This window comes from Parasteatoda tepidariorum, chromosome 10, assembly GCF_982258835.1.
Source record: "Parasteatoda tepidariorum strain Cologne lab strain chromosome 10, Ptep-v5.0, whole genome shotgun sequence".
In the NCBI taxonomy this organism is placed as follows: domain Eukaryota; kingdom Metazoa; phylum Arthropoda; class Arachnida; order Araneae; family Theridiidae; genus Parasteatoda; species Parasteatoda tepidariorum.
Window position 1 is genome coordinate 9,633,925 of NC_141764.1, and position 19,868 is coordinate 9,653,792.

At 27.5% G+C, this 19,868-nt stretch overlaps 1 protein-coding gene across 4 annotated transcripts in view; it reads left to right on the forward strand.

The window, feature by feature from the left end:
• Positions 1–16: 16 nt before the first annotated feature.
• LOC107442200 (zinc finger MYND domain-containing protein 11) overlaps positions 17–19,868 on the forward strand; it is a 41,140-nt gene continuing 21,288 nt past the window's right edge. The window contains exons 1-5 of one of the 4 annotated variants that reach the window (XM_087154251.1): positions 17–143; positions 15,342–15,633; positions 16,329–16,481; positions 17,986–18,081; positions 18,160–18,340. In XM_087154251.1, the coding sequence (XP_087010377.1) occupies positions 15,361–15,633; positions 16,329–16,481; positions 17,986–18,081; positions 18,160–18,340 (703 nt within the window). In that variant the 5' untranslated portion in view covers positions 17–143; positions 15,342–15,360. Of the gene's footprint in view, positions 503–9,185; positions 9,419–14,505; positions 14,619–15,341; positions 15,634–16,328; positions 16,482–17,985; positions 18,082–18,159; positions 18,341–19,868 lie in introns of those variants that run through there. The other 3 variants (XM_043048667.3, XM_043048666.3, XM_071184237.2) reach the window with 3 other exon arrangements.

Here is a 19,868-nt window from a genome sequence, read left to right on the forward strand (position 1 = left end):
AAGCACGAAACATACCGCCCTACTAATCGTTATTATTATTTGCTACTGGGCGTTTTTATTGTTTTGAAGCTCAAATGAAGTAAAGAAATTTCTGTTTTCAGAAATATCAATAGAAGACGCACCAAAACTTTAGACCTTTTAGCGTTCGTATAATATTAAAATTTTTAACTGTGGGTGTTATTTTATCAAACGCAAAAGTTGTAAATATTTCTTGTTCGTTGACCACATTATTATTTTTAAACTATCTTTAATTTTTATGTGTCATAAAAAATTCGTCTGGCTTGTTTATAGTTGCAGTATTATCTAATTGAATTCTTTGTCATAATTTTGTATTTTATGATCATAAAGTGGAAAAAAAATATTCTTAAATCTTCCTTCTTGGAACTTTTTGGGTTCATCAATCTCAAATGAAAGTTATTATTTAGTGAGAGTGATATCATTCTTCGATTTTTAAAAAGCAACATTTGACTGTCACTTAAATGATTTTAAATCTGTATTTTAGGTATGCTATTTATTGCTTATTTTATTAATATTTATTAAAAAATGCGTATCTGTTATCATCTGACACTTTTAGGAATATTATAATCTTAAATAATAAGGAATTACAGTGTTTTGAATGCTAATCCAAAACGAACATCTAGTTACGAAATTGCGCGTAATTCGTACCAATATTGTAACAATTCATAATAATTGTGCTCTAACAACAGATATGTGAGGATGCCTCGGGGCTAACTCCTCGATTGAATTCTTCTAAAAAGAGGAGTGAAAAAAAGTAGGGTAAATAAATAAAGCAAGAAAAAAAAAGTCAATTTATGGATTTTGAATCCATTTTAACATTTTTTTTTCATATAGTAACGAAATTATTTTATCTCATAAAAATATTTAGAGCAAAACATTTTAAATCGTTTTCTTAAATGCAAAAAAGGTTAGGCCTTAACCTTCAGTATAAATTGGTATTTTTTTTCTTCTTTTGTAGTCTCTTATGCTTGCAACTGCCTTCTAAAATTTACCACAACTGTTGATGAATGAGCCTTTTTCTCTAATTTATATTGTGGCTTACTCTGAAAAATTAAATTTTAAAGACAATGATTTTTATTTCATTTATATCAGGGCTGTCCAACTGCAAAGAGCCCACGGCCAGAATTCCGGTCACTGATCACCTGGCGGGCCGCAGTTTGAAAAAGTTGAACAATACCCTCTTAATAGTTGAATTATTAATTATAAAACAATGGAACAGAAGGCTTATAAAACAATTTGCTTACATTTTAATGGGAAAACTGAGGCCGATCAGACTGAAAAAGAAGTTGGCGGGCCACGCAATATGCGTTGGAGGGCCACATGCGGCCCGCGGGCCGCCAGTTGGACAGCCCTGATTTATATCATGACTGAATTAATTTTGCTACTTTAAAGCAAAGAACTTAGTTATCTTCAATAGTTTAAATTGCTGTTCCAAACCATCTAAATCCTACACATCTATTTTTTTAATTTCTTTCATGTCTATTAAATTACTATCATGCCTAGCAATTTTACACAATATCTTCTGTTAATCAAACTGAAAGTCTATAACATTTTAACACTAAATTAATGAAAGAAAGTTCTAAAAAGCTTCCTAAAAAAGTTTAGTTTAAGTTCTGATCACAGCAGACTACTGAGAATGTAGACAATAGCATGTTGTATCTAGTAACATTAGAGTTAGAATTTAAAAATCTAAGATACTTATAAAATTTGGCATATTTATTTATAATTTGTCAGATCAAAAATTTTTGAAAGTTAGAAATTAAGCTCTCTGCATTTAAGGAGTTTTCATAATATGATGTGTTATATTTTCAAATTTTAAGCCATACATTTACCGATTATATCACCAAAGAGTTGATAAATTTTGAATATGTGGGAATTTCTAACTGTTTTAACCATAGATAAAACTGTCTTGTTAAAAATGTAAAAAAAATATATATATATTGATTGAGTAGCACATTACATGCTGTCATTACAACGTCAAATAATTAATACTATAAAACAAAATGTTACCATTTCATTAAGACTATTTAAAAATTCTTTAAAAAGCTGAGATCCTTGAACTGAAAGAAAAGAATTAATGAAGGATATAAAGGGATTATAAAAGGAACAATATAAATTTTTATTTTTCTCATTAAAGCTGTTATGTTTTTAACTTCTATACTACAATTGTTAATTATATTATTCATATATTAAGTACCATTTATAAATTAACATGGGTTTTAAGAGTTTGAAAATGATGAAATATCTCGAGAAATATACAGTGGATCAAAAAAATTTCAAAGCATTTGATCTGTGTCATTAACAAAACATGCTGTGACAAAAAATATACCTGACCTTTCAGATGAAAATTTACACAAGATTCCTTTCTAGATATATTTGAATTTTTTTTACTAAAATGTAAGTTTATTAGCTAAATTTTAAACATTAAATCAAGGAAATTTTTTGCTATTATCATTATGTTGAACTTTATGAAAGTAAAAAATATATATAAACTTCCTGTTACGAATTTCACCTGAATAATTCAAAATTATTGTAATAAACATAATGTTATATATAAACACTCTGAAGCTTCAGATATTGTTTAACATCGGTGCTAAATCAAATTGCTTCAAATATCATATCCTTATATTTTGCAGTGTTCTTTCTAAATGTTTTTAGAAGGATGACCCGCTCTTTTACATATTGAAAAAGGTTGTCTGCTTTTCCATTTAATTTGCTTCTTCTTCTTAGTCAACACAACAGCCCCTTGCAGGCCTTAACTGCCTCAACAGCTGACAAACACCAGTGCCTCCTATTCAAGGCAACTTCCTTCCAATTTCTAATAATTTAATTTGCCCAATTTCTAATAATTTAATTTACTACTGAAGTGAATTTGAACATATTCCCATTACCATCGCTTTTAAAACTCGTTTTTTAATTAGTTCTTGATAATTCATCTTGTTTGAATCATCTAATTTTTCTGGGGAAGACGTTATAATTTTCCCTAAGAAAGAATTAAAGGGCGTTAATGCACTTAGATTATTTATATCATTATCACTAACTGGAATAAGAGGTCTCAAACTTAAAACTGGTTTGACACTTTGACTGCCGCATGTGTTTATAGTGAAATATCTTTCAGGCCACAAGTACCACTCTATGAAGCATATTATGCTAAGTACTCCCACCAATATTTTAATAATGCGAGTCTCTGGTGGTCACAAGAATAATATCTAGCTCCGTTTGTTTCCATGTAATCATGTCTGTTTATTTGTGGCCATTGCTTCCCATCTGTTTTTCATCTCCCCACTTTACATGATCAGTTTGAATCAGGGACTGCAAGTTTTTACCGGTTTATACCATGGCTTTTACGTCATGTCAAAAAACCCTCTGTCAAAAACCCATAGTTTTGGTAAAACTGTATTTTTGAGTTTAACTGCTTAAAATTTAAAATTAATTCATTTTTGGGCAATAAAATTAGAATAAAAGTTGTTAAAAGATATTTAAGAACAGATTCTTGCATTTTCCCAACATGATTATATCAAAACATACTATTTGAAGTAAAATATTAGGATACTAAACAAAATTTTCAACATTTCCAAGCATCATTTTGTTTGGCATATTACATTACTGAAGAATGTCAAATCATTCTTGACTTAGAGTTTGTTAGTAGTTACAAGCTTTGAAAGTTTTGTTTAGCTTATTTCTAATATTTAAGAAATGCCAAATTTTAAATTCTTCTTTTTAATTCTTGAATTTATTAATAGTTCCAAGCTTTTTTGTTTGTTTGTTTGTTTCTAACAATTAAGAAGTCAAAATTTTGAATCCTTTGCAAATCAAGCTATAATGATAAAAGTAAGTATCACTATTTTCAATAAGTATATTACAATATTTCTATATGAATGTATCTCCTTCTATAAGAATACATGTATATAGTTGCAAAATCAATCGCAATCATTTACAACATTCATTTATAAAGGCAATTATGTGAAAATAATATATTGCCTGCTATATGCCATAAATCAAAGAAAACAGTAGGTTTTTGACGGTTTTTACCGGTAAAAACACGGTTTTTACCACGGTCATGTCAAAAACCAGTTTTTGACAACAAAAACCCAACCCTGGTTTGAATATTTGCCGAGTAAAGAGGAGAATAACTTAAAATCTTTACCCTAATTCATTTAAAGGGAAAACTTATTTCTTAGTGAGTCAAATAGCTGTGAACAAGGAAATTATTTCGAGGCTCACAATAATTTTCTTAATAAATCATTTTTTTTAATTACTTTTTTTTCAATTCAATAGTTTTGTTATTTCCTGTGAAATATCTTTTCAAATGCATACTAATATCCTTCGCAAGTAGTCAAATAAGCGTCACACCAATACGGGTGATGCGACAGTCAACATGTTAATTTGAGTTAGCCATGTAGCTAATTCCTCAAATGTTAAATATGTATCACTCACCCATAGCTCAACTCAAATGAAGTTACACTGACTTTATTCCAGAATCCTAGATACCACCAAAAACACGAGGATATTAAGTGTTCTCCATAAGTGTGTTTCGAAGTGCGTCCCACTCTTCCTACCCTTTGATCTCTATAAATGCGTCCTTGCAATTTTCCCATTTCAATTGAATAAGCCGCTATCCCTTAAAAACAACACCTTTTTATTTTATTTTTTCAGGATAAGGTTGTTTTCTCAACCATGTGTTTTAACACTTTGCCTCATTTAGACCCATTTACCATTTATCATTAAAATTCTAAAATGCTTTCTTAATGATCTTAATAATTATTGTTTAAAGATATCAAATATAGATTCTCTGTACCTTAGGTATGTTAACAGAATGGAAATAGGCTGTTTATTATTGCTTTAAAAACTTTGTTTTTAATAATAAGGAAAATTTAAATGACAGTAACAATTCAATTTTTTTTTCTTCTAAAATTAATTGATCTGTTAAGCAACTACAAAAAAAAGTTTGTAGTTATCCCCATTGACAATCTTGTGTAGAAAATTCTATGTTGAACTTTTAAATTGGGAGTTAAAAAAATAGCAAAGATTCTAAGCTTAGTAGTTTAAATGATAATATTATCATTAAAAAAATTTAGCTTTATATTGAGAGGTTGAAAGTTGAAATCAATAAAATACAATTTCCTTATTTAATTATCAGTCCAAAATTTCATGAAATTTCTATTAAATTTATAACAATCACATGTGGGTCTAATACTTACCTAACTAAATCTGACACCATTTTCTCTAACTACTTAAATAAAATTATTAACAATATTGTTATAGAAGATTTCTCTTGGATTATCTCTAATGATCAACTGATTCTAGAATTTTTTAAACAAAATAAAATTAATTCTAAAAAATGTACTAAAAACTCCTTTGTTAACTAAATTTATATTTTTACCATGTGCAAATCCATTTCTGGCAAATCCGTGGCTAAAATTCTGTGAAAACCAGGCTAATCGTTTTTTTTTTTTAAATAAATGTTGATAATTTTTCTAATATTAGAAGAGAGAAAACAGATAAGAGAAACATAATAAATAAAGAAAATATTTATTAGAAAATATTAAAGAAATCAATTGTAATATGAATCTTAGTGACAAAAAACACTCAAAAGACTTATCTTTTACTAAAATTGCAATATAAGAGTAAATTTTTGTATGAAAAACAATTTTTGTTTCCCACTAAAAATAAAACTTTATAACTTCTCGAAGTTTATAGTATTAAGAAACTTTATAATTTCGCAAAGTTTAACTATATTCAATTGTTTTCATCACTATAAATATTTTACTACTTAAATTTTATTGTACTATACCACAAATATTTTTCAACATTTTGTGCCATAAAGTTGTTTTATCAAAAGACATCTCATATTAAAAATTTTGAAGATTTATTCCTAAATTTGCAGAGCAGATTACTTGAGCTTATTATATTTTTCTGAATTTTCTAATTCTTATTTGCGTCCACATTAATTAAGAATCAAAACAATCATGACAAACATTGCAACTATTTTAATACATAATTATTTTCCTTTAAAGAAAACACCCTACAAAATAAACCTCGTCTAATTTTCAGGTTGGAACAACTGCGCAAATTGTGCCAAATTACTCCAAAATGCTTCACCCGCTCTAAAATGCGCTACGCGGCTCAAAAAGTAGTAAAATTCGTTAGGCGATAAGTGCAACTTTGGCTTAATTTGGCGTCGCATTTGGGCGTAATTATGAGATCGAATTATAAATATCGAATTATATATATTATAAATGAATATATTATAAATATACAGAATTGGAAAGACTATGCACACGCACTATGAAATACGCGTGTCGTAATAACACGGTATTCAAAAATATAAAAAATCGTAAATTTACGTATAACCATAAATCCCCGTAAATTCAATTGACTATGATGTAATGACACGCAGCAAAAGTTTTTTTTTTAATAAATCGTATATATATATATATATATATATATATATATTATTTTTTTTTAATGAATATGTAATATTTTTTTTACTCTAATATTTTGGGCGATATTCTCTCATTTTGTTGGGGGGAGGGAGAGGATAACCCACTAATTATTTCCTTTATCGTACTTTGCAAATCATCATCACATTAAAAAAATAATTAAATATCATGAAATCTGTAGCAGTAATTACCGAAAAACAGATCGACGAGGAAATCACGCGAGTAGGACTTCACTCAAAAAGGTGTTACTCAATTGTATATTTCGTTTCAAGATTTGATTGTTGTGATAAATAATATCGTATTAAAAAATACCGTGTTTTAAGCACTATGCGAAAATCAAAAGAAATAACTGCCAAAACGATAGAATCATTGCCTTAAAAAGTAAATGATCAAATGTGCAATTCGAATTTCTCCCATGTCAATAACTGCCGAAAATACAATCAAAATGGATTTACGATATCGGCAGAAATTGAGCTCTTCAAAAAAGGATTATTTAAATGCGCGATTCAAATTTTATGTGTAAATTTCTGCAGAAATGCAAACCTAAGTTTTTTACTTCCCAAAAGAAAAATCTTTCTGCAAGAATATTTGTAAAATTCTGCTACAATGTCGCCTCTCGCCGCGATTCTGCCACTGGAATCTTCCAACTTGAAATTAAGGGAGTCATAATAACATCGTTAAATAGTTAAAAATATCGGAATTTTAAAAAACTACTTGGTAAAAATATCGCAATTTGAGAAACTGTATAGAGATTCACCAAAAGTACCCACTGAATTATTTTGTCAGTTACATATTTATTTAGGCAATTCTTTGCTGGGTTTCTGTTAAATATGTTGTTAAATGTAAATTTATATCTTCAAATTTGCTCAAAAATGTAATTGTATAAGCACTATGCTGCTTCGATTATAAAAATTATGTACTCAAAAATCCAAATTTATTAGTTCCAAAACAAGTTTTTTTCCGCTCCGAAATTTCGCTGCTGTTTCATCCCTGAAATTTCAACAACAAAAAACTAAACTATTAAAAAATATACTCCAAAAGTCTATCTTGCAGTTAAAAAGATATATGTATTTAAAGTATTTTTTTTTTTAAATAAATGTTACCCTTCAAAATTGCCTATGGCAACTTGCTCTCCGTTGTGACCATCTTTGGGAGGATATATCTTAACATTGCAAAAAACTTTTTGCTTCTTCATTTCCCACTTACACATTCTGCTGCATTTGAAAGTACATTTTCATTCTTATGTAAGATACAGTTTTTATTAAAGCTTTAAGATACAGCTACAACTTTAAATAAGATACAGCACAGCTTTAAAGCTTTTATTTTGCTATGCCATTTTGAAGAAGGTCTAACACAAATATTCATACTTCTCAATATAAGCACATAACACTCTTTTGTGTTTTATTTTTTAACTAACTATATTATTATTTGAAGTGTTTAATTGAAAATTTCTTAAAGTTCATTATAGTTAGTTATATAGTTAAAAGAAATTTAATGTCATGTAAATTTGAATCAACTTAATTTTTTTTTAATTACTTTTTGTCTGTTTTTCTTTTCCCCATTTTTTTTAACTAATGGAAAAAATCTAACTCTGTTTCAAAGTATAAATTAAGAGAACAAATTATTGCCCGATTATTTTCTTATTCCGTAATCCTGCCATAATTTGTTTACATTCTGACATTTATTCGGGTTTACATGAAACAACCTCTTTGTATGCTTTGAATCACTAAACCTAATTTGCCATTAAACGTTTCACCTGATTTTTTTTTTTTTTTCACTTTTTGTTAAAATGCAAAGATATTGAGTCAATTTTGCGGTGATTTAGTTATAAAAAGTTATCGACTCAAAATTCATCAAGAAATTGTCTTATCAAATTGTTGTTTATGATTTTTCTTTAAATAAAAATTCAGGTAGCATTTTATGTATGAGAATATGCAGGAAACGAAAAAATTTTTAAATATTTTGAAATTTTGTTTATTGCTGTGTTAGATATTGCTGTGTTAGAAATTTTTTGAAATCTTAATGCAGTGTTTTATTATTTCTTCTTTTTTTTTTTCGGCTATGGAACCCTAAATGACTGAGCTTCTTTTGGCGAAACCGTGGCATTATAAAAAAAGTTTGTTGGTAGCTGTGAATATACAAATGCCCCACAAAAGCAAAATATGCAAATTATTTAGAAAATATTTAATGAGAAGAATCAAATGAACATAATGTGCATGCATTTGCGGAAAATTAAAGAAAGTAAGCTGAATTATGGTTGTAAAAAAAGAACTGTTATAAGCGTTGAGAATAATTATCAGAGAAACATAATTCTTTATTCTTGAATTTATTAATTTTATTTTAAATTTAAAAACTCGACGAGAGATACCTATGAAATTTGCATATTTTGAGTACCAGTACCACTGTCCTAAAGTATTTATTTTTATTTGAATATGCTATAATTAAAAAAAAATTCGTAATTTCCCTTTAATTTTAACAGAAAATAATTATTAATAATTTTCATTTAAGTTGTTAAAGGTAAATTTTTTCAACTTAGAAATACAATTTTTTTGCGATATGTACGCAAATCTTAATAAACGCTTTATATATATATATATATATTTTTTTGATGAATGTGTATTTTATATTGATTAATTTTTCTATATTATTATCATATTGTTCCAGCGCGCCTCTAGCAACAGCGCCTGATGTTTCCGTCTGTGTGTCTGTCTCAATAAGGTATTCGACAGACACGCCTTCTTTCCATCCTAGCTCCCCTCTTCCTCCCTCCACCTCTGATTATGGAAGGAAAGACCGTGGCGTCCGTCTTTACGAACCCGACCGACTGAACGCGCGTGCACAAGTAGCGGTAGCCCGAGCTTTGAATGACATTTTAAGTTCTGTTGTATTCATTTTCGACAAATTCTTAAATTTACTTATACTTATTTATATTTAAGCTCCACTTAAGAAAGAGAAAGGTAAATTTGCTCTCTCTTTAATAGTTTGTATTAAATTTTGATATTCTTGGAAGAGTAAGGCAGTTTGTTGTGTTTTTTTTTCTTTTCCCCCTTTCAGCTGTGTAACAACAACAATGGAGTTGAGGTCAATATATCGCGCGTCGCCGATTTCCACTGAGTAGCGTTTACGTGTTTCTCCGTTATGTTGAGTTATTGCATAGATCAAACGATTTTTATTTTATAAGATTTGATGCAACTCATATTGTCTAAATAACCCTCGCTGATTCCCATGTATTATTGGCCGTGAAGGCTGACATGCGCTGATATTTTGTTTGTAAAAATTTTGTTTATTATTAGGGCTACCTTGTGGATGACCTAAAAATCATTACTAATGGCTTAAAAATAAAACATATCACTCTTTAAAAAAAAAAAGGCTGGTTTTATTTTATTTTTGTAAAGAAAAATTATAAATCTTAACTTTTATTAATAAATTTAATAAAACGTAAGGTAATAATTGAATTACATTTGTAATTTATAAATTAAATAAAATTTAAATAAATACTTGATGAAAAGAAATCTGAATTTATAAATTTTTAGTTTGAAAATGATTTTCTAAAAATTGAAAGAATGTACTGTCCAAAAGCAACTATCTTGAAAACTCTCTTTAAAACCAAAATTTTGGAGTATATTAAAAAAATATCAAGATTCAATGCAATATTAATAATTATTAATTAATTATAAATTTAAAAAGAGAAAGCTTAATTCACAAGAAAAATGAATACTATGATTCAAAATTCCTATAACTTATTATTATAGCAATTTTAAAAAAAAATAAAGAAATGACCTAAAAGAAAAATATGAATCATCCTCTTAAAAGGAAAAAACCAACAAAATACACCAACAACATCCCAGCCCAGTTTATAATGTATGTTTTCAGTTTGCATACATTTTAGTTGTTTCTTCATACATTCAATTCAGACCTGTTCAAAAGGAAGGGGATCTTTTTTCTTGTGAAGCTATTTTTAATATTTATTTCTTTTTTAAAATAACATTTGCTATTAATTCATAGCAGAGTTGTCAAGTGACTTTTTTTTCCTGAAAAAATCAATGATTCAAGTCAAAATATTTTTATTTAGGATAATTTATAAATGTATATTTAAGCTTATGATCTTTTTTAAAAATTTGACCTCAATCTTATTAAAGGTTTTGTCGAGAGAATGATTTCAATCTGCACACATTTCAGTTGTTTCTTTATGCATTCAATTCAGATCTATTCAAAAGGAATGGAATCTTTATTCTTGTTAGTTAATGAATAGTTAATTAGTTAGCTAATGAAGTTATTTTTAATATATATATGTATACCTATTGCTTTTTGAAAATATTTGCCATCAATTTGTAACAGAATTGTAAAGTGACTTCTTTTTTTCGAGAAAAAAATCAATGATTCAAGTCACTGAATTCTATCCTTCAATTAATATTAATTTCCAGTTTGTTTTTTTAATTAAATTTTCAGGGGAAAAAATTATATTTTCTGATAAAATAAAAAAATTATTATTTTTTATAGAAACATTTTTTCTCTCATAATTATTGAAAAATGGTCGAATGATGATGTCACACTTCAATGAAAGAATTTTTATTGACTGATCTTCAAACTCTGCTTCTGTAAACAAAATTTTTATTATTTCTTTTTTGTTCTCCCCTCTCACATTGTGAGATGCTGGGCAAAATTAAATTGGGATAATTTTTTTTAAAAAATTTAAATCTATAGATCTAGAATAAAATATTATTGATTATGAAATTAATAAAAAGTAGAGATGTGAATGGCTACAAGAAAAAATTTGTGATGTAGTTCAGTAATTGGCACGATATAAGTAGATGCTTGATGTTATTTTTGTTTCCTGTAAAGAATAAACTAACCAAATGAAGAAAAATAAATGTTTTTTACAGGGTATCAGTGCACCTAGAATAGGTATCAAGAAAATCATGGAAAGTCATGAATTTAGGTTGCCAAAAAATCTGATTTTTAAAATGGAATTCACCCTTCTCCCCAATTTCATAGTACTCCAAATAACTAAATCCCCACTCACAGTCATACTTTATTAAAACATAAAATGTTTTTTTTGTACTCATTAAAAATTATCGTGTCCTTTGAAAAAAAGAGGCATTATTTCTAGAGGGAAATATCTTTTAAACTTCGGTGATTTCAAAATTTTTATTCTTCTTCTTCTTTTTTTTTCTTCTTTTTTTTTAAAATTTAATCAATTTAAAATTCTAGCTGAACCAAGGCTCTTTAGAATATAATTCTACTGAAAAAAACAAAGAAAAAAATATTTGCTTTTGTATATTTTTCAACTATTTTATTGCTGCAAGCAACTCTTACTTTTTCTCAATTTTTTTAATTTAAGATCTATAGATCTGAAGATGCAGAGTATAACAGTTTTGGTTATACCTATCATTTCAATTAATATTATTATAAAGCTTCTTTAAATTTATTGTTGTTTTTGTCAGAGAAAATAGTAACTTCGTTAAGTCATAAAAAATTCTTGGAATTAGTCAGAAAAAGTCATGGATTTGAAAATGTAAAATGTAGCAAAAACCCTGTTTTTAAGAAAAAATGGGCCATTTTTTATGAAAAATGAGTAATAAATTTCTGAAAAATTTTGCTATGTAATGCTAGAGCATGTTAATTGGTCAAAAAATAAGTTTTTTAGAGTGGCACCCATGTATATGTATCCTTAAGCTTTGGATTTTTTTTATAATTCTGACCTCAATGATATTAAAGATTTGCCCAATGAAGTTATGTGAATGTAAAATGTGCAGGTAAATTAATAATTGTTGTTCAAAGTAATAAAAAGGACTATAAAGTGATATGAATTTATAACTTTTCATTAGCTGTATGTTAAATCATTTGCTATTTAAGATAATCTTCCAATTAATTTAGCTTTTAGTTGATTTGAATTTTAAAATATTTAGTTTTTGTATATAAATGTTGAAGAAATATTTGTTCTGCAAAGAGTATTTTCAAAATAATTGATTTTTTTTTTAAAATTCAAATCACTTCATTCTTTCTTTGATATCTGAAACATTGGGTCTTAATCTTTACAAAGTTATGAGAGTATTGAGTTGAAAAACAACAGCTATGATTTTATTTCTTCTGCGATTAGTTTAATAATTATTTAATTTAATAAATTAATATAAATTTAAACTGCATTTAGTTTTAAGGATAATCTTTAACTGTCATACATTTCAGAAAAATGGACCGAAAATGGAAATTTTTTTTTGACTATTTAATCTTGTTCTTTTTAATATTACAGTACAGAACCCGTTATCCGGAAATCAGAAAACCGGAATACCAAAAAACCGGAACGAAATCCAATGAATTTTCCCACCATTTTTTTTAAAAAAAAAAATTTTCCTCATAAGATTTTACAATTTTTTTTTCTTTTTTGAAAGATGTTTACCATACCATCATTTTAGAAATAATCATTACTGTATTATTTCATCGTTTTTTCTTCTTTTTAAGATTATTTCCTAATATTTTTTTTTAGTTGGGTTTAACAATAAAAAAAACGGCTTTTTGTAGTGATTCAGAAAACCGGAAAAATCAGTTATCCGGAATAGCGATGGTCCCGATCGTTCCGGATAATCGGTTCCCTACTGTATAAAAGTTAAAAAAAAGGCTATTTCAAAAATAAAATTTTAACTACTGTATTTATGATTTTTACATACACATAAAAAAGTAATGGATTACACATGCATCTTATTCAATTAGAGCAAATTAAACAAAATTTTGAAGCTAAATATAATATTACTAGTATAATATAGCATAAAAACAACAATATGATTTTTTATACATAAATTTTACTACTGTTTGGTTGTATCCCAAAACCCTCACCCAGATAATCATAACCACCAAGTAATCCGTGAAAAACTAGGACCACTAATGGCATCTATTAGGAAGTAGTAAATTGAGTATCCTAATGTAGAAACGAATTCAGCTCTGGTTTCACTAAATAGAAACATTAATTTTTACAATAATTACTTCTGTCCGACTGTGTTGAGGTTTTAGACAAATTTAGATTTATGAAAATAATGCTACAGATTCATTTGGTTAATTCTACCTCCGGGCTTGATTGTTATATTTTAAAATTTTTAACTGTAATTTAATTAGCAAATAATTTTCAATGACTATTTTTTATCATTGTATAATTATAAAAATAATTTGATTGTAATTGACTAAACTTATTATTAAAGCCATTATCTTGCGAAATAAATATTTGAGATGTAAGGAATAGTGATTTGGTGGCATACTGAATATTCGGCCAAACAAATTGGCTGAGTACCGAATATTCGGTGGCTGAATTAGCAGAAAACTTTTTAAAAATATGATTAATAAATATTTTTTTTTTATAAATAAGTTTAGTCGTTATTTAAAAATAATCAGTACTTAGCTATATCATTGGTATGGGGTAAAGGGTTAAAAAAACTAAGCCAAAGTTTAAAGAGAGAAATAATTGTAACGAAATTCTTAAAATAAAACTTTAATGCTAAAAACAATATTTTACTGAAAAGAAGTACATATAAGAGGTTAAAAGAGATATAGTCTATCGGAAATTCTTAGAAATTAAAAATCTATCTTAATTTTTGAAAGAAAAGTTTAAAATCGAGCATCTCCGTTTTCCAATTATTGCATTTTTAAGAAAAAGTGAGGAATAAAGTCTAATAAAAACACCTCTTAATTTTCGTGTTAGACAAAAACATGGAGTAAAACCAAATTTTTTTTTCTTCCTTTTTTAAGAAAAAAAAAGACAGTTAAAAAGAAACCAAAACAAAAGTTGTTATTAATTTTTTAACAAAAATTTTAACGCTAAAAATCTCAGAATAACTTTTTCAAATTGTGCCACTTTTAGAAAAAAACAAACCATAAAAAACTAACTTTCATAAGAAATGCTTTTCAAAAATGCTGGTATAATAAAAACTGTGATACAAAGAAAAATTAGCAAAAAAATTCTTGACATATCGCTTTCCTATTTGTCTTTCAGGTCTTAAATTTGCAAGTTTTAGAACTTAACAAATATGTGTAAAAACTATTTTATATAATGTATATTAAAAAATACGATTTTAGAATACTCTTTATTAAATCAATTAAAATTTCGAAAAAAAAAACATTCTTAAAAATACCTAGGCGAACATTTGGCAAGAGAGCCGAATTGACTGAATAGTGAGTGAATATTTATTACATTTCTAATAAATATTAATAAGGTTTAATCAATAAAAATAATAATTAAATCTTATTATATATCATTTTACAATGCTAATCTTATTGTATGATCTTTATGTGCATAAATTCAGGGTTGCCACTCCACAAGGAAAACCTGTAAAAATACAGGGAATTTAAAAATCACCTAAAATAGCAGGGAAAATGCAAGGAATTTTGATTTTTTCTTTACAAACTGGGAAAATACAGGGAATTTTGTTTCTTATTTTTGTCTTTCAAAAAATGGTGACCACTCAAAGGATCTATGGGATATTTAACCATGATATTTCAGCTATACTAAACTATTTCATTTATTATAGCATTTTTTAAGTATGTTCAGCTGTTTTTCCAGCAATTAAAATTGATAAGTATAATTAGCCCAATATAGCTCACACAAGAGCACAGTAATTGTTGTTTCCTCTTAATATATTGTGTATAATATGTACAGGGAAAACACAGGGAATTTTTTTTTCTAGATTTGAGTGGCAACCCTGAAATTATCATATGCATGATATATTGAGCTTTCTTTTTAAGCAATAATAGTCTAAGTCTGACTGTGTTGGGACAGTAGACTTTATGTAAATAGATTCGATAAATTCTGCTATCAGGATGCTTAGTTGTTTATCTTATTTCAAGTATAAATCTCTAAGAAATTATGCTTGTAACCAAACTACATTTATTTTTTAGCTTAATCTAAAAGACAACCATGGCAGTTGAAGTGAGAAGGAAGGGCAGTACAGAGACTATTCGGCATCTTTGGGATGCAATTGTCTTCATTCGTCAACAGAGACAAGTTCCAAACATTGAGAGAATATCGAATAATTTAAAGAAAAAGCACAATATTAGTCCTGATGATCTAGAAGCGCAATTGGCATTTGCTGTCAGTGACAACCTCATAGAAATAAAGAAAAGTGTCGCTTGTAAAGGCTCTAGAGCTGGCTCTGAGCAGCAAGCATATCGCATTCCAGAAAAAGAAATGGTAAGTATTGCTCTCAGGATTGCAAAGCACCCACTCTGAAAATCCCACCCTAAATTGGGTTTTTCTAAAATTTATTTTTTTATTTTTTTATCCTCTGTTATATTAAAGCTATTCTATTGAAATATATATGTAGTCTAGAGCCTAAAAAAATGAACCTATGGTGAAAAAACTAACTTTGTTTGGAGACTAGAGAGTCACCTTCTGGCTAGATTTGACTGTATGGCCATTGATTAGTCAGTGCCTTTAATTTGCTTTCTATGCACACACACAAAACTATCCTCAAATATTTTTTAAGATTAAAAAAAAAAACAATAAAACATGAAAATTCCACAAAAACCCATCTGGTTTGAGTTTTTCTGGAAGCCATGAAAATATTCTGAATAAACTAAATTAACATTAATAATTATGACATAAATTTTTATCCTACAGGGTAGTTTAAAATGAATATAGCGATTATAAATGGCTGTAACGATTTAATAAGGGAAAATTTTTTAAATTTTAATGAACTTAGTCTTCAATCTTATTTATGTTTTCCACAACTCTGCTCTTTTCCTGCTAATGGGAAACATTCATGCGATTTAAAAAATTCATTTTGCTTTTCCTGTTCATGTGAATTACAAAACCAATATCTCAATTTGCATTTATTATTGTTTTGCATTAATTGTATTAACCTAACTTAATTCATGTCATTGCAGGAAAAAGATGGCCATGATTGGTATTGTTTTGGTTGTCACAAGGAAGGTGAAGTCTTGCACTGCTCTTCCTGTCATAGAGTTTATCATAAAGATTGCTTGAAAGATGGTGAAAAAATTACAGAGGATGATAAGCTTATATGTGATATTTGCAAGGTACACTTGTAGTGTTATTCTTTCATGTTAAGAGTAATTTATCATACTAAAAATTTTATGTTGAGTATTCTTTTGCTTGCATTAAATGCAGAATTGTCTTTTTTTTAATGTGTTTTAATTATATAAGAAAAAGATAAAAGGCGTGATAAATAGCAAAAGAAAGTTTAATCTGTTTAAATAATGAAAGGATATTTTTTTCATTATCGTGTGATATAATATTCTTTAATGACTTTTCTACCCTTTTTCATTGACAGTTTGTTTCAACCTATTTTCAGATACGGCTAACTTTGTTTTGTATTGAGGCTGTAAAGTAGAATAATATTCTTTATAATATTTAATAATCTGATATAATATTCTTTAATGACTTTTCTACCCTTTTTCATTGACAGTTTGTTTCAACCTATTTTCAGATACGGCTAACTTTGTTTTGTATTGAGGCTGTAAAGTAGAATAATATTCTTTATAATATTTAATAATCTGATATAATATTCTTTAATGACTTTTCTACCCTTTTTCATTGACAGTTTGTTTCAACCTATTTTCAGATACGGCTAACTTTGTTTTGTATTGAGGCTGTAAAGTAGAATAATATTCTTTATAATATTTAATAATCTGATATAATATTCTTTAATGACTTTTCTACCCTTTTTCATTGACAGTTTGTTTCAACCTATTTTCAGATACGGCTAACTTTGTTTTGTATTGAGGCTGTAAAGTAGAATAATATTCTTTATAATATTTAATAATCTGATATAATATTCTTTAATGACTTTTCTACCCTTTTTCATTGACAGTTTGTTTCAACCTATTTTCAGATACGGCTAACTTTGTTTTGTATTGAGGCTGTAAAGTAGAATAATATTCTTTATAATATTTAATAATCTGATATAATATTCTTTAATGACTTTTCTACCCTTTTTCATTGACAGTTTGTTTCAACCTATTTTCAGATACGGCTAACTTTGTTTTGTCTCGTGTTTGATTTGGTTTCTTTGCTAAAGATAGGCAATAGAAAGGAGGGTATTGTATTTCGTCGTTGGCTAATTCACACCAAATCACAATCAAGCGGGAAAGGGACTGTCAAAAATAATATAATTAAACTCCTAAAAGTAATATTTTTTAAAAAAAAGTTTAACATTAAAATTTAAAAAAAAAAAATTTAAAAAAAAAAACTTGATTATGTTTGAAGGATAAGATTTATCTGAATAGAAATTTTAATAAGCAAATCAAACACCAAAAATTAAAGAAAGAATGAGCAACAATTAAAGAGCTCTTTATTATAACAATTTAAAAGCTGAATCATTATTAAGGTACTTTTAACACAAAAAGTGGCCGGTGGAAAGAAAAAAGTGGCGTTAATGAATTTACCACTAGTAGACACCAGATAAATTTCTCAGTCTTGCTCTTTAACAGCAACAAAAAAATTTTTAAAATACTGAAAAGAAAATATTTACTCCTTGTAGTAAAGAAATACATATGCTGTAAATTTCAATTTTCTTTGTAGTTGCTGATGTCCAAAGACACTCTCAAAATTGAAAATGAAGATTTGAATTTATTATTGGGCTATGCTTGTCTTCGCTTGAAAGAAAAAATTGGCAATGTTAGTATAAATTCATTAATAATTAATTGCATTGTTCTGATGATTCTGATATAATAACTAGTGTAATGTTGTGTATAGGAATCTGAAATACTAAAACTAATGCCAAATGAAGAAAAGTGGAGGCATAATTTTCTTATCTATGAGGAAATGGACCTGACCATTATGGAAGATAAGACGGACAATAATTTATATAATCGCATTGAAGAGTTTCAAGTGGACGCCCAGACAATGGTTCATAATATTGTCTTGTTCTGTGGAGGTATTCTAATTTCAGTTTGTTGTCATTTATTTCAGTTAACGAAAGTTTATGGATTTGATTATGTATTTAAGATAATTTGATTTAGAAGCTCTAACTTTTGATTTATTTCCTTTTTCTTTTTAAGTATTATTGTTTACAAATTAAATGTAAAAAAGCAAAATTTGTTAATTTTTTTTTATCTATCCTATGTTAACTATCAAATTTCACTATATGTATGTTTGTGTAAGCCAAAATCTTTTAATAAAAGTTAAAAAAAATTTATCTTAGTAAGTATCTAAACCAAGGAGGCACTATAGGGCCAAAGGTGACCCCCCAAAACCTTTTAGCTGAACTGTCTAAAATGCAGTGGAACCCTGATTTTACGTTGTCCGTTTTGTACATCATCCTGTTTTCTACGTTAGTTTCTGCCAGTCCATGAAAATTGCTTATACCGATAATGCTAAATTATCCCGAACTATTTGTTACCCTTTTAAATAAATTCCACTTTATAAATTTTTTTTTCTTTTGCATATCGAAATGATTTTTTTTTACAAAGGTAAGGCACAAAACTTTTTTTAAAAAACAATTTTTTTTTTCTTCTTCTACTCCTTTTTTTATACTGTTTGTACCTTTTCAGACATTTTTTTTGTTTAATCATTTTCCTTTTGTCTGTGAGGGGAGACTTCCCTTTTAAGTTAAAATCAGAAGGGTGGTGTAATAGGCAAAACACAGGATAGGAAAAAATTCCTATCCTGTGTTTTGCCCATTACACCACCCCTTCACCAACTTCAACCTTTGACCCATGAAATTATCCAGTCATTTAAAGAACGTTGCACTAACCAACTGGTTAGGAAATACTATTTTTTTCTTGATTTTGAGGACCAGTAAGATATTTTTAAAGTAAAAACAAATGTTTTGGAATCTCTAAATTTGATTTCTACAGAATTGGACAGCGTTGACCAAATTGCAGCACAATAGGTTATATAAAGCTTCTCAGGATTAATTGCTTCTCTGTATGCAGCTTGAACATCAGTCTTTCAGAATAAAATGCCATGCCTGAAGATATTCTAACGTTGATGATGCTTAAATCGACTTGTAAATATTATAAGTTTTTTTTTCTTTCTAGTAGTTCATCTCCTAAGTGTTAATTTTCAAAAGTTATACTTACATTTTTTTACCCTGATTGTACGTTATTCCGCTTCCAGCAGTTTTTCAACTGTAGTTCTCAGAAAAGCGTAATATCAAGGCTCCTCTGAATTAATAAAAATATAAAAGGAAAAAACTTCCGGTTTTATTTTTCATCCTTTCTCAAAGCATCAGAAAGTTACCTTAATGATCGTTCTGCGTATGCAATGTGTTCAGAGTTTTCAATGAACTGTAATTACTTGAGAATTTGAACAAATAAACTAAAGTAGCAGAAACAAAAATTTTACAAGTCAATAAGAAAATTAAAAAAATAAATTCTTTCAACAGTTCTCTCTTACTACTGTTAAAGTGAATTTATCAAAATGTATCATATATTATGTAGTAACTGAATTGGGTCCTCAGT